The 15,986-nt window shown below is 38.7% G+C and overlaps 1 protein-coding gene across 1 annotated transcript in view; it reads right to left on the bottom strand.

The window, feature by feature from the left end:
- Positions 1 to 15,196, bottom strand: part of abr (ABR activator of RhoGEF and GTPase) — a 193,612-nt gene extending 178,416 nt beyond the window's left edge. Inside the window, exon 1 of the mRNA XM_073860676.1 lies at positions 14,330 to 15,196. Coding sequence (XP_073716777.1) covers positions 14,330 to 15,023 — 694 coding nt within the window. The 5' untranslated portion in view covers positions 15,024 to 15,196. The remainder of the gene's footprint in view (positions 1 to 14,329) is intronic.
- Between the last annotated feature and the right edge of the window lie 790 nt (positions 15,197 to 15,986).

Genomic DNA, 15,986 nt, shown 5'->3' with positions numbered 1-15,986 from the left:
GATGAGGAGTAGGAATGCAGAAAAGTGTGAAAGTATGCCGGTGCAGTGCCAGTGAAAGTTCTGTAAGTGAGCAGTAGTGACTTATGTACCTAACACAGGCTTCAATCGATAGCCAGTGGAGACAGATGAAGAGCGGAGTAACAGGATATGATACAGACAAGACTTAAACCTGCAACCCCATGAGCAAGTGCATGAACTACATCTCCATCATGTCCACGTTATCTGTATGTCAGAGCAATACATGCAAAACTATCTGCATCTAAATGCAACATTTCAACACACGTCTAATGAATATTTCAGCGGGTCAAACTGCATTTCATCTGCATACTTCTTCGTCAAATAGTAACTATCTGGAAGCATGAGCACTACTTCGAATCCAGCTGTGGAGTACACACTGGATGAAGTCTAGACACAATCGCATTAGCCAAGTCTGCTAGCCAGATTTAGCAACAAGCTAATTAGAAAAAAGCGTTTACATGACATTTTATAAGGTTATTGCTTTAGCTTGTTTAAAGTTGACACACAAAGATGCAAGTATTTGCACAGTCTTGGTAGTATTCTGTCCCCCAACTAGCTCTGCTGGAACACGCCCCAACAGGCAATACAAGGAATGTATAAAAGGGGAAAAGCATGTGGATTTATTCAGACTGCAACTAAAGCATGTATTGTATCATGTCTTTCCGTTACACAATTCCATTCAACTCATGCATAGTAACCTACAGTATTTCTTCCAAATCCTCTGAACCCAAGGATTCTTACTTCTCATTGTCATCGGTTCTAAAACACCAAATATTTGAAACTAGGGATGTACCGGATTGCAGTTGATCCGTGATTCGTACGGATCACGACCCACGGTTTAGCTCGCCTGCAATTCGTGGATTAATACACAAATTTTATAAAGTTTATAATTTTCACGTGTTTCAAAGGCTTGCAAATGTTAACACTAAAGTGATATTAAACAATTTAACTCCAAACAGGCGCTAAAGTTAACCGTTTTCTGTATGCACAAATGCGCATTCGGTTAAATGAGGGCGTTTACATGCACAGTCTTACGACAATTATGCTTAATAGACTGATAACATGTGGGGTCATGTAAATGCATAAAAAAACATTTTCTTATATCGGGGAAAGCCCATAAACGGCGTAAGCAAAAAACGATCTGCAAAGGTCGTTAATTGCTCGTTACCCCGATTTCGCGTGCCATGTAAATAGGGATGGGCGATAATTTGCATGTTGGGGAAATGTCATATTAATTATTGAGTATGTATCGACACCGATATATATGCGATATGGTCCAGCTTGTCAGTGAAGTACGGATTTGCTTTGTATATTAAATGCCGCTCCATCTGAAAGCAGCTGATGGCGATTTACTTCTAATCACGGAACCGATTCACCGACAAGATGCGCAATGACAGTCGCATGCAAATTATCGCCCATCCCTACATGTAAACACTTCAACTGGCTTTCTCGCAATTTCGTTTATGTGTGCATGTCTCTGCGTGTTATAGAACCTTTTAATTTTAAATAATGTAAAATGTTGTATGTAGGCACAATATGTGAAATAGCAGCACAGTGTTTTAGAAAAACATTTTGAAATACATAATGCAATAATTTCAACAGAACTAAAAATATTGAAAAATACGAGCCAAAAGCTGCATGTGTGCCAAATGGACACCAGTGGTTACCATAAAGCAAGTGGTCAGCTCACCAAAAGACCGAGAAGATTTGATCCTGTTTATAATCCAACATAATACAGCACAAACAGCTGTACATGGAAGCTTTTGACTAATGTTGAGGAGCTGATGTCATCAGTCAGATCACGTTGTAATAGTTTAGAACTGAGTCAGACATTACACGGATATAAACTGTATCTGGTACATTCTAATGTGTATGTCTAAGTTATTACAAATGAATCTTATTTCTAGGGATGCACCGATAGGATTTTTTGGCCCGATACCGATTCCGATTTAAACAGACAACTTCTGGCCGATACCGATGCCGATATTAAACACTTGTATACAATACTATACAGTTGGTCTATTAGCTAGTTTATTTCTGCATCAAATTATTTTTACTTAACATGGATTGGATCTAATTAACATTCAACTGACCAACATAATAAGAGAGGCACAAATTAAGCTAAAACAAATATAATAAGACAGCATGACAACCTTCAAAGGTGGTTTTTGCTATTCAGCATTTATTTTATTAACAACATTAACTCATTTTTTTTTTTACATATAATGGATTTCTTTAAGCAGTTAATTAATAAACAATCGGTATCGACCTTTCTCGTGCTATTGCCGATATGCCGATGGTTTCAAATTCATCAAAAATCGGCCGATGAATATCGGTGGCCGATACATCGGTGCATCACTACTTATTTCATTAAACTCTGAGGCTACACTGTCAGAAAAATGGTCAAAAAATGGTTGCAACTAGCTGCCACTGGGTCTTTTTGTCCCTAGAGTTCATAATAGTACATCGGAGGTACCAAAGAGTGCATTTCAGTACCTGAAAGTACATATATTGGTATCAAATGCATATCTGTAACAAAATGGTACTTGGGACCGTTTTAAAGGTTACTCGCCCAATGACAGCTTGAGACACTTTTTGGTCATTGTAGATTAAGCTTTCTGACTACAAATAGTATAAGAATGCATTGTAAAGTTTTTTTTTAAGATAAGGCTGTTTAAATCCACATCATCCACAGAGACAAAAAGATGACAATTAGGTCATAAAGACTTGAAAACCCAATGGGACAGAGCGGTTGAGGGTAATTTTAGTCCCCAACTGCATCAAGGACTCACATAAAGACATTCATTTTAAAAGTTATAATCAGCCACACTTTACATTTAACATTATATCTAACACAAGATTGTATGCATAGCAAGAGCAAACAAGCAAGGCCAGCTACAGCAAAGACGCTAGAGTAGAAGATAAACTCCTAAAAATCGAATAAAAAAGAAAAACACAAAGATCTTTTAGTCTAAGGTATATCACACAGATGATGAATTGAGTGGTTAGTATAAAACTATAGCTTATGAAACTTAAGAGGGAGTCAGAAAACGCTTTAGAACTGGAATGACTGCTATAAACTAAACTTTTCAGGTCAAACACAAGACAGGCATGTCTTACATCCTACATCCTCCTGAACCAAAGACTCGAAAAGAAAGGTCGAAAAGAAAGGTAATGTGCCTGGCTAACCTAAAAAGCAGAATGAATGTATAGGCTACACAACACAACAGATCATGATAATTTTTCTAAGGTTTATAAATGATAAAAACAGCCAAAGAATACTGGCAATCGATATATGGGTGAATTACTGGTAGCAATGCACGATATATTGGAAAATAATCGCTTTCAGCAAATAGTTAAAAAATGGCTGATAGTCTTGGGTGATATATCCTTTTAAAGGGACACTTCACCCATTTGCATTAAGCTGTGTAAAGTTAGAAACCCAGTCTTGTTTTTGAATGGTCGTGCAATCATCATTTTGCATCATTGAAAGAAGGAAGTCCAATATCTTTGTAGAGGGGGTTAGACTACAAACACTCCTTTTCTCTGTCAAATAGGCACCAAATTCGAAATTTATGTTACATTTCGACTACAAAATTGATCCACTTTTAATAAAGATTAATGTTTCCACGGGTGAAATGCTCCTTTAATCAAAAGAAAACAGAAAATGCAATGATTTGAAAAATGTGTATTGAAAATGTAAAGAAACATCACTAGTTTAATGTTTAATATTAATGGTCATTATATGAATGAATAATATTCAGAAAATGTAATCGTCAGAATTTAGTTAAAGGGGACATAGCATGAAAATCTGACTTTTTCCATGTTTAAGTGCTATAATTGGGTCCCCAGTGCTGCTTTGGGCCCCTTAATCTGCTATATCCGACCACTGAACTGCCATTAGTGCAGAAATCAGCTCATTTACACTTTTGCTCACACCTACAAAGTGACAATTTTAACTAGAGATGCTCCGATCAGCATTTTTGGGGCTGATCATAGACTACCAAGATCATGATCTGCCGATCACAGAATGGCAGTGGAATGGGAATCTTTTATATATAATCTAGCAGAGATTGCACCATTTATAGAAATGAAACTAACTATAAATTAGGTATATTATTGTTTTAATAGAGAATCAAATAAATAAGCACAACAAATATTTCTTCTTGCAAAGAGAAATGTAATATGCCTTTAAAAAGGTTTATGTCTGTTAAAATGAAAATAAAACACTTCACAGTCTTTACTCTATGAATTAAATAAACACGCATTCGTATGAAGTACAACAGTTCTTCACTGATGAGCAGAGAGTAATTTTATTGAGAGATGAATTAGGATACTGTCGCTTTAAGACGTGGGAGAGATCGTTCTCTTCACATGCACTGATGACTGGCTGCTTTGTATGCGTGCGGCGGGTGTCCGCAAGAGCAGCTGTGAAGAAAATGGAAGTTTAAACCTTCAAAACTTTAAAACGAATGCAAGTAATAAACTTTCGGCATCAGGATGCAATTGTCCGCAATGGATATGTGTTGTATACGCTGTTTGATAGGGATGTGAAGACGCATAGCGCTGAGGACCAGAGCGCGTCCTCATAGAAAATACGCATATCTCTGTAAAGGCATAGAGAGAAATCCAAATGTGCACGTCACACATGAGCAACGGGTTACAAAATGCTCGCACTGTGTAAAATGGTCTCTTATTGCAGCCGCATAAGGAACGCTATGATGACAAAAGTAAACAGAAAGATCGGCTCATGAGATCGGCAAATTTTCTGAGTGCCGATCGCGTCACTTAATGCCGTTATCGGCCGATTACGATCGGAGCATCCCTAATTTTAACATGATTCTTACTAGGACTGGTTGTTAAAATCCCTAACTTTCAGCACAAAATTGATGTCATCTTGGGTGGAGTTTTCTCAGAACTCATGGTGCCACCAGTGCGACACATCTTCAGTTGTGTGCCCGACCTCATTGGGTGTTTCGGCCACTTATCACAAGACACCCTCTGCCGGGGTTGGCCCACCACGGGTTGATCAGACCCGGGTGTGAGTCGCACGATGGTGGTACCAAGCGATCATTTGGCAGTCCATGTTGCGTCCCTACGTTTCAGCCACAGCCAGTGGCTGCTCCGTTCCGCTGCAGTGGCAAGTTCTTTGACTGCCCTCCGTTGGGACTGCCCTCTGATCCCTACTTCCTTCAAGAGCCTTGTGGTAGAGCTGGCTACAAAACCTCTGCACCCCACCTCCACTGGCCACACCTTCACATTCCAGTTCCGCCCCTCTGCTTCAGCTGCTAAGTTGGCATATCGCAGCCTCTTCCGTTCGAATGCCTCATCGATGGCATCCTCCCATGGGACAGTCATTTCAACAATGAAGACACGCCAGCAGGACTTGGACCAGAGGACAAGGTCTGGGCGCAGGTTGGTTGTTGATATTTCGGGTGGGAAGGTGAGCCTCTGATTAAGGTCTACCCGCATTTCAGGCTGCGTTCAGGGGGCCAGAGTTTGGGAGTGAAGGCTTAGTCCACTGTTTCTCCCCTTCCCACATGAAAGTTATTCTCCGTGGAATGGCAGTCTGGGCATTTAGAGGCATGGTATTGGTGGTTACCCTCTTGTTCTCAAGTTTGGCCGCCAAGCACCTCAGTACTTGGTTGTGGCGCCAGGTGTACCTTCCTTGAGTTAGGCTGGTTTTACATCCCACCAAGATGTGTTTGAGGGTTGCTGGGGCTGCACACAGGGGACAAGCTGGGTCCTCTCAATACCAAAGATGTAGTTTGGTTGGGGATGGCAGGACATCATAGGTGGCTCTGATGATGAAACTTATCCTATTAGCCTCCATGCCCCACATCTCACTCCATGTGATTTTCCTCCTCTCCACGCCATCCCACAACATCCAACAACCATGGTGGACTTGGGAGACAGCCTTGGCACACCTGGTTGCTTCCTCCTGGTGGCGCACCTCCTCCACCACCATGTGCCGCCACTCACTTGGAGTAGCCTTTTGCCACATGGGTGTTGCTGCTTCCAATCCAAGGCCTGCTCTGCCATATTGGACATGCCCCACTATATCCCGGTGTCTGAGGGGCAGACTATTGTCTATATGGTATTTTAAACTGGAACTTTACATATGTACTCTGGGAACACAAAAGATTAATTTGACATCTTAAAAAAGTCTTTTTAAATGTCCTTTTTAATGCAATTTAATATAACCATCAAACTATCAATATCGGCATAGGCAGATATCAGTCTGGATATATCGTGGATAAATTTAATATAGGTGCACCTAAATTTTCCAGTAATAATCGGCAGTAAAATGATTTTAATGTTAAATCGAAAACATCTGTATAATTAAAATGTTCCATTTCTCTAGCAATGGTAAATGGTGATGACCATAACACTGTGTATACTAACTATCCCTGACCATTTATCTACAAATCACTCCCTTTTGCACACATACCCACACTTCCTCTCCAGAGCCCAGATGTTTCCCAATCCCTGATTATCCCAAATTAAGAATGTCAGATCAAATCAGCTCACCAAAATTGCCACAAAAAACATTGTCCATCTGAGAAAACATCACTGACGCACCAGATGATTCTAATGACAGCTACAATAAACAGACATGGGAATGTTTTAGCATTGGAAAACCATTCACCTAACGTCACTGGAAAAAGTGTGGAAACAAAACATAATATCAAAGCACTTATGAATGCACAAATGATCAAAATCAGTGGATCTCAACAACTTGAAGCCAGGTTTTTTGCAATGGGATCATGGACACCAGAGACATAAATAAATAACTGCAGCCAATAACTCCATGACCACGTGTATTCAATCAAGGCTTCTCAGGATAGAGAAAAATGCAAAAAGCATTTAAATAAAAAAAATCAGCCATGTCATGTCAAATTACTGTTGAGCCTCCGTAATCCATGTTATGTATTGTGGTCTAACCTGTAAATGCCAAAGCATTTTATTGCCGTGTTAAGAAGCCCATGTGCGAGCCACTGATCAAACCCGTAACTGGCCAATGAAGTTTAAAATGCGTGTTTATTGCTTCAACAAAAACTGCATATGCAATGTTGGGGTGGGGAAATTTGGCCTTTGATCAGCATAAAAGTTAAACATAAGTTTTTTACAGGTCAAAAACAAGCACTTTTACTCTTTCTTTTCCTTCTACAGGGGCATTATGGGGGTTTCATATGACTATGAAAATCATTTATCAAATATTTAATTGTGTCCGTCATTCCATCAAATCTGCAAAGATACCTTGTGTTGGTGTTTATATTTTGAGATAGTAAGGGGCAGTTTACACCACAGAATTTCAAACGTTTATTGGAAAGTATGTGGTTTGGCTGTTTGCTTACATGAGGCATTTTAGGAAAAACGCAAACTTTCAATGATGGGTTTCAAAGTGCAAGTTTTTGAAAACAACGCCTTGTCGTCTCTATGTAAACTTCGTAGACTTGAATCTGGAATAATGTTGACATCACATGCATCTGTTAATTCAGTCTTAAGGTATCCGCAGCTCAAAGGACTGTGATTGTGGTGCTAAAGATACTACGTTTATAAACACTTCTACAACTTTTGGGCATTTTTAGTCCAGGGTCACTATGTGGTGATAAACCTACTTGATGCTTTTGCCATCTTGATCATTTGTACATGTTCTTATCGCTCTGCCAAAAATAAAAATAATTTTTTTTTTTGAGGAAAACATTCCAGAATTTTTCTGCATATAGTGGACTTAAGTGGACCTGAACAGTTTACAGTTTCAATGCAGTTTAAAACTGCCGCTTCAATGCAGCTTCAAAGGGCTCTAAACAATTCCAACTGAGGCATAAGGTCTTATCTAGCGATCATTATTATTGCAAAAAAAAGTACTTTTAAACCACAACTTCTCGTCTAGCACCAGCAGTGTGATGCCTCATGTATTATGCAATCACATCGAAAGATCACATGTTACATGTGAAACGCACACATGGGGACCATTTGATATTAATTCGTTTCATTCCATATACAAAAACGTCCGAATAGTCCTCTATCTCCTCACGTGTTATACATTCATTGAATAATTTCACTTCAAATCTGTTTAATCCCAGTCTCAGGCCATTCAGAAATACCGGTTTGTTGGCAGAATCCATTCAGAGTCACAATACTTACTGTAAGACCTTTCAATTTCTAAATAATGTAAAATGTGTTATGAAGACACTATATGTGAAATAGCAGAACAATGTTTTAAAGAAAACACAAAGAATTTTGAAATGCATAATGCAAACCAGCAGTGTGATGCGTCAGCGCAACCTTATGTATTACGTAGATTAAATCAGATTAAAAGGTCACATGTGCTATGAAGGCACTATATGTCAAATAGCAGAACAATGTTTTAAAGAAAACATATGTATTACGTAATCACGTCGAAAGTAGGGGTGTAACGATTAACCATGCAAATGCGCATTTTCTCAGTGAATGAATTTTAATGAATTACGGTGAAATCCCGGTACATCCCAAAGCCAGGAGGCGCTCTCGTGCAGAAAATTCCTTTGTGCCACAGAAGAAGTAGTATTACGAACACTATTCCGGGAAATGCCTACAGGAATATTTATATCGCTGTTCTTCAAATTGTTTCAGGTATTTATTTCAGGATTTTGTTTAACGAGTGTTGCTTTTTTAAATGCACGTTATAAACGACTCCGACTCATAATGATTTTAGATTGATAAGGACTTCCTACCGACCAAATGCCGTAGTACACACACACAAGCTGTGCATGAAACACACAATCGCACCCTTGCGATTCAGAATTGATTTCAGACAGGCATTTTTAATGGGACACACAATTAATCGTTACATCCCTAGTCGAAAGGTCACGTTACATGTGAAACGCGCACTTGCGGGCCATTTGATATTAATAAGTTTGATTCATTCCACATACAACAACGTCGATCTCCTCACTTGTAAACACTGGAGTGGTAGTTTCGCATACGTCATGTGTGACCTTTCGACGTGATTTTGTAATATGTAAAGTCATGCTGGCGCGTCACAAGGCTAGTGCAAAACAAGATGTTGTGGTTTAAAAGTACATATTTTTGTGAAAATGACGATCATTTCACTAAAGAAGACCCTTAATGCCTTGGTTGGAATTGTTTCGAGCCCTTTGAAGCTGCATTGAAACTATTGGTCGCCGATATGGGAGGGGTAAGGCCGATGCCAATATTAAGACAGCTGTATGGCTGATATGATGCCGATATAACACAAATGTAATTACTGTAAAAAAAAACACATAAAATTGGGGAAATACATCAATGTTTTGCATAACATTTATAAATATATAAATCTGACATCTCACGATACAGTTTGAATAAGTGTGACACAACATAACAATGACTGGTCATTTTACTGTAGGGGTGCACTGATATATCGGCCGATGATGCTTGCTATGCTTTTCAATAAATTACAGTGAAATGCCACTATATCCAAAAGCCAGAGGGCACCCTTGTGCAGAAACTCAATATGCGCTGCAGACAAAGAACCATACACACAGCTCCAGGAAATGGCTTAAGGATATATTTATATTACTGTTCTTTAACCTTTTTCAGGTATTTTCATGATAATAAAGAATATGTATGATTTTTGACGAGTGTTGCCTTTTTAAATGCATGTTATAAACGAGTCAAACTAACTGTGATTTCAGATCAATAATGACTTACTAATCAAAAGCCGTAGTACATAAAATAGCTGTGAATAATATCGGCTGTGCAAGTTCAGCCATGTATTATTAGTGTATATCGGCATTTATCGGTGCACCCCTATTTTACTGTCTGAGAGACACAGGGTGTCTTTTCATTACAAACAACAAATTTAAGTAATAGAGAAACTTACTGGCCGACTAAAAAGATTCCAAACACCAGCCGATATATCGGCATCTGCTAGTGATATCGGTCTATCACTAATTGAAAATGTAAACTGTTGAGGTCCACTAGTCCACAAAAGTCCACAATCCTGGAATGTTTTTCTCAAAAAAACTTAATTTCTTCTCGACTGAACAAAGAAAGAGATCAACATCTTGGATGAAGAGTGAGAAAAGTATGAGATTTTTTATCAAAAAAGTGGAATAAGTTAAAACAAGTAGGGCCCTATAAATCCGTTTTATTTTTTCCCAAATTCCGTTTTCTCCGTTTTAATTTTTGCAAATTCCGTTTTATCCGTTTTAATTTTTGGCAATTATATTTTTTACCCTTTACTTTTATTTTAGTCATAAAAAGAGTGTGCCTTTAATGTTAATGATTAAAATGTAAATGATTTGGGGAAAAACTGGATAACAGGATTACTTAATGACTATAAAAGATGCATTTACACACGCACATACACACGCACACACAACTCAATTCAATGCATTGTTTAGTGTTGTTGCAGGAGGCTGTAACAAGGTGTCAAAGCAGTGGTGCCTTCAGAAGTGCCTTAAACACATCAATCCAGCGATCCATATTTTATACACAATCGCTTGAAATGCATATAACTTTACAAACATACACAGGATAGTGATCTGACTTAGGACAGCATGAGCACGCAGCTCTTTGCACGTGCGAGCGAAAGAGAGCGGCGCCATGATGCAGATGATTATATTTTAAAAGCGAGGGATAGTTAGTTTGCCTCAGCTCGCTTGAAATGCATAAAACTGAACAAATACATGAGGATTTGTGTTCGCACTTCGGACAGATGCGTGAGCGCGTGCACGTGAGAGAGGTACAGTGAGACAGACGTGGATAAGAGAGTGCATGTATCTTTGCGCTCACCGTGAACAGAGTGTTGACAAAACTTCCAAAATAACAGTTCTCCGGTCACATAAAAGCCATGTGAGACCTGCTCGGAACTAAGTGCTTAGCGTCGAATTTCTTAATTTTTTCGCTGACGAAAGCAGAGTCGCGGAGAGCCGCTTCGCCATGGTTTCAGTGTTTTGGATGGGGTCTGAAACAACGGGAGGGGGCGTGTCGCCCAGATTTACTTCCCCCATTCTGCATTTCCCCCAGACATACGTTCGTCTCCCACACAAAAACATAATTTTATTCAAAATATGTAAAATTCCGCAAAATTCCGCGTTAATACTAGATTCCGTGTTAATTAGCCAATTCCGCGATTCCGTCCGCGATTCCGTGATCGCGGAAATTATAGGGCCCTAAATAAGTGACATCTGCAAGATATTATCTCAAAATTAACTGTTTTTCACAAAAATTGCAATTTCTTTTAACCAGCTGCTCCCTAGGATATTTTACTAGATGTATAAAATCAGGTACCAGGATCATGTGACCTATTAGTAGTTTATCCCATTATGAGCATTTTATTATTAGATTTGACAGCCGGAAAAGTGAAAAGGTTGGATTTAAAACACATTAAACCTAAAAAACATCATGTCAAAACATTTTGTGAATAGCCTACACTTACAACCCCAAAACAGAAAAAGTTGGGACACAGTAGAAATTGTGAGTAAAAAAGGAATGGAATAATTTACAAATCTCATAAACTTATATTTTATTCACAGTAGAATATAGATAACGTATCAAATGTTGAAAGTAAGATATTTTGAAATGTCATGCCAAATATTGGCTCATTTTGGATTTCATGAGAGCTACACATTCCAAAAAAAAGTTGGGACAGGCAGCAACAAGAGGCCAGAAAAGCCAAATGCACATATAAGGAACAGCTGGAGGAGGACCAATGTTTAGGAATAGGAATGTTGTCCTATTCTTGTCTAATACAGACTTCTAGTTGCTCAACTGTCTTAGGTCTTCTTTGTCGCATCTTCCTCTTTATGATGCGCTGACTGTTTTCTGTGGGGGAAAGATCCGGACTGCAGGCTGGCCATTTCAGTACTCAGATCCTTCTTCTACGCAGTCTTGATGTTGTAATTGATGCAGTATGTGGTCTGGCATTGTCATGTTGGAAAATGCAAGGTCTTCCCTGAAAGAGACGACATCTGAATGGGATCATATGTATCTAGAACTTAGATAAACCTTTCAGCATTGATGGTGCCTTTCCAGATGTGTAAGCTGCCGATGCCACACACACTCATGCAATCCCAAACCATCAGAGATGCAGGCTTCTGAAATGAGTGCTAATAACAACTTGGGTTGTCATTGTCCTCTTTAGTCCGGATGAAATGGCATCCCAGTTTTTCAAAAAGAACTTCAAATTTTGATTCGTTGGACCACAGAACAGTTTTTCACTTTGCCAAAGTCCATTTTAAATGAGCCTTGCCCAGAGAAAACGCCTGTGCTTCTGGATCATGTTTAGATATGGCTTCTTTTTTGACCTATAGAGTTTTAGCTGGCAACTGCGAATGACACGGTGGATTGTGTTCACTGACAATGTTTTCTGGAAGTATTCCTGAGCCCATGTTGTGATTTCCATTACAGTAGCATTCCTGTATGTGATGCAGTGCCATCTAAGAGCCCCGGAGATCACGGGAATCCAGTATGGTTTTTCAGCCTTGACCCTTACGCACAGAGATTGTTCCAGATTCTCTGAATCTTTGGATGATATTATGCACTGTAGATGATGATAACTTCAATCTCTTTGCAATTTTTCTCTGAGAAACTCAGAAAACTATTTTTCGCTGCAGCATTGGGGGAATTGGTGATTCTCTGCCCATCTTGAGCTCTAAGAGACACTGCCACTCTGAGAGGCTCTTTTTATTGACCTAATAAGTTGCAAATTGGTCTTTCAACTGTTCCTTATATGAAGAGTTTGGTTCCAAAACGCAATAAATCCATTTTGACAAATTTTGGTAAAAACGTGTTTTCTATACCAAGAAAGTGACAAGATGAAAACAACTATTTTCTGTTACAAACTTTCACATAGCATCTTTAGGTTATAAAAACATAAAAAATTCAAATCCATAAGTTGATTTTCAAAGATTTATTATAAAAACTGATTATTTTTTCCACAAAATGCAATAAATCCATGACAAGTTTTTATTCAAAATGCTATAAATCTATTGAATCAATAGCCTATATAAATGTGCATTCATCTTTGCCATGTTATATTCGTTTAGTTGACTAGTTGTACACACTAATTAAAAATATAAACATTAATGGCATTAATCAAAACACTTACTTTGTCATATTAAGATCACTGTCATTGCGGTTACGTCGTCGCTTAACGTCTTTCACGGCGATCAGCTGTAAAATGTTTTTGGTCCTGCTCGATTTTCGTTGACTTTGAGTAAAATTATGGAAAGTTTTTCATAAGATCCTCTGGGGTCAATGTGTTAGCATGAGAAGCTTGATGCTGTCGGGAGAAGCACCCGTCTCCCGAAGTGTCTCTCAGGGAAATTATTAGATGCTGATGGCTTACGTTTCTTTCCCGTCATAGAAAACCATCACAGGTTTAGCGATGCAATTAAAGTATTATTTTGTTTTGTTTGTTGATCACGAAGTACAAAGTAGATGAGGAAAACTAGGACTCCGTGTACTCAGCGCGTCCGCCATTGTTTGCTTACATTGCGTGACTGGTGGGCTGTAATATCAGAAATGGATTTATTGGGTTCTGTAAAAAAGGGGGAGTGGCGTTTATCGCATTTTGGGAAAAAAGGGAGAAAAGATGACAGAATAACACGGCGGATATTGGATTTTGCGTAAAATTAATAATTTACTTTTAACTACTGACCTGATATAATACTGATTTTGGCAGTAACTCATTTTTTTCAAAAATGGCGTTTATGGCGTTTTGGAACCAAACTCTTCATATGTACATTTAAATTTTCTGGCCTCTTATTGCTACCTGTCCCAACTTTTTTTGGAACGTGTAGCTCTCATGAAATCCAAAATGAGCCAATATTTGGCATGACATTTCAAAATATCTTACTTTCAACATTTGATATGTTATCTATATTCTACTGTGAATAAAATATAAGTTTATGAGGTTTGTAAATTATTCTATTCCTTTTTTACTCACAATTTCTACTGTGTCCCAACTTTTTCTGTTTTAGGGTTGTAATAAAAATGTCACTTGGTTTGAAATAATGAGGCATGCCAAGAAGCTAAAAAGTCCAAAACACAGAGTGTCACATGCTACTGACGCACATAGCCTACATAGGGGAACCTGAAAAAATGTCACTAACAAAGGTACTGCATGAAACAAGAGTCATATCGGGAAAATCCAGTAATGAAAAGTCATTAAGCAATAACCGCGGAATACTGTCACAAGCATACCTGCCGATCTGATAGGCCTAAATGACAACCGGTATCAGCTCACATTCCTGCTGAAAGTAACATTGCAACACAACAACAGCTGTGTGGGTTATTGAAAGTTAAAAGTGTGTCCTACCTACGGAAGAAGAGTCTTCATGGTCGGAGCTCAAGTATCCATCACTGCGCCTGTCAGGTGTGCTGCGTCCGGAGCCGTGAAAGCCGCGAAGCGGCAGTGAGGGAGACATTCTCCCATCATCAGAGTCCAAATCTCGATTTATACGGATCAAGGGGTTCCCCCGACGAATATCCTGGACTTTGCTTTTGGGATTAACTATATTTCTTTGCAAGAAGTTTTCGTTTAGTGCCTCGTCTTCGTAGTCGTGGTCGCTGTCGCTGTCCCGTCGCTCGCCAACGAGTTTACCGTCCGGCTGAGTTACGTCACGATCCGATGTATGTTCTTCTTGGACATCGCCGGGCTTTTTGCGAGGGGGTACGAGAATGGGCTTACCTGTCTTACTGCCTTTAAGCACCTCATCGACGCATTTACTTTCGGGGGTTGTTATACTAGTGTTGCCCCTCTCTAAACTCTCGTCCTCCGGATTGTTAACCCATCTATGGTCGTAACTTTTCTTTTTCTGAGCGATGGTGGCCTGCAGGTAGATCACCTTGAACTTTTCCTCAGACAGCGCCTGCTGTAACTTCTTCAGGTTGGCTTTGCATTTCTCCAGCTCTGTCTCTATGTCCTCCACCGAGCTGAGGTTCATCACGGGCACCTCGCCTTCGGGAAACTCGTTTTTCCAATGCTTCTCGAATTCCTCCTGTTCCCACATTCTCACGCGCTACAATATGTAATCCAATTGAGAGGGAAAAGTCAGTAAATATGTCTCGGATGCTCTCTAACGGCTCGGGCTCACCGTATTAATTGCCTGCGATCATTTTGTCTTTCACACATCGCGCACTGCATATCCACACGCACGAGAGATCATTTTACAACTGAAAAAAACTTTCGGCTTCCGCTACATTGGAAAGTTTTGACGTCAGCCGGACACGAAGCCAATCAGATTCGCCTGTCTGTCAGATTCAGACGTGCACAATCCTGTGGTTGTTGCTGTATTACACATCATTAAAGCCCCACCTGTTGAGTAAATATGCATCAGATTATTACACATGAAAACAGTAAAATACGTTATATAAAGTTAACAACAAAAGTGCAAATGTACAAAGCATAGCAACAAATAAAGCAACACAAAGTTGAATCTAAGAAGACGAAATATGCAGAGGATAAAATAACAAATTGTTAAAAAGTATAACATACAATAATTCTGAATAGAATAAACATTAAAAATACAAAAAAGTACATTTAAATTTTTTTTTTTTAATTATCTAACAGTTTTGCAGAGTAAACTGAAAGATCACCAAAAAGATTGTCATAAAACACTTGCAGAAGTACAGACATTTTAAAAACACTATTCTGATTCTGATTCATATGCATATATTTAGAATGCAATTATTATTATTATTATTATTATTATTATTATTATAAGTGACATCTGTTTTTGGGGCTCTATCTATTATATATACTGTATTATGTGTACTGTATATAAATACCTATATATATATATATTATTCTTTTTAGGATGTTTTGATATCATTAAATTATAATAATGCTATAATATTTTGGCATCTTGATCTTAATCCTAAATGATTTGTTGTGTTCTACTAGCAAGATGCACAATTTGATTATTAATTTTACATTGTATAATCTGCAGGAAAAGCGTGGCTATTGCACAGTA

This window comes from Misgurnus anguillicaudatus, chromosome 22 (genome assembly GCF_027580225.2).
Source record: "Misgurnus anguillicaudatus chromosome 22, ASM2758022v2, whole genome shotgun sequence".
In the NCBI taxonomy this organism is placed as follows: domain Eukaryota; kingdom Metazoa; phylum Chordata; class Actinopteri; order Cypriniformes; family Cobitidae; genus Misgurnus; species Misgurnus anguillicaudatus.
The sequence above is the reverse complement of the archived record's forward strand: the minus strand, read 5'-3'. Positions and strand labels throughout refer to the sequence as shown.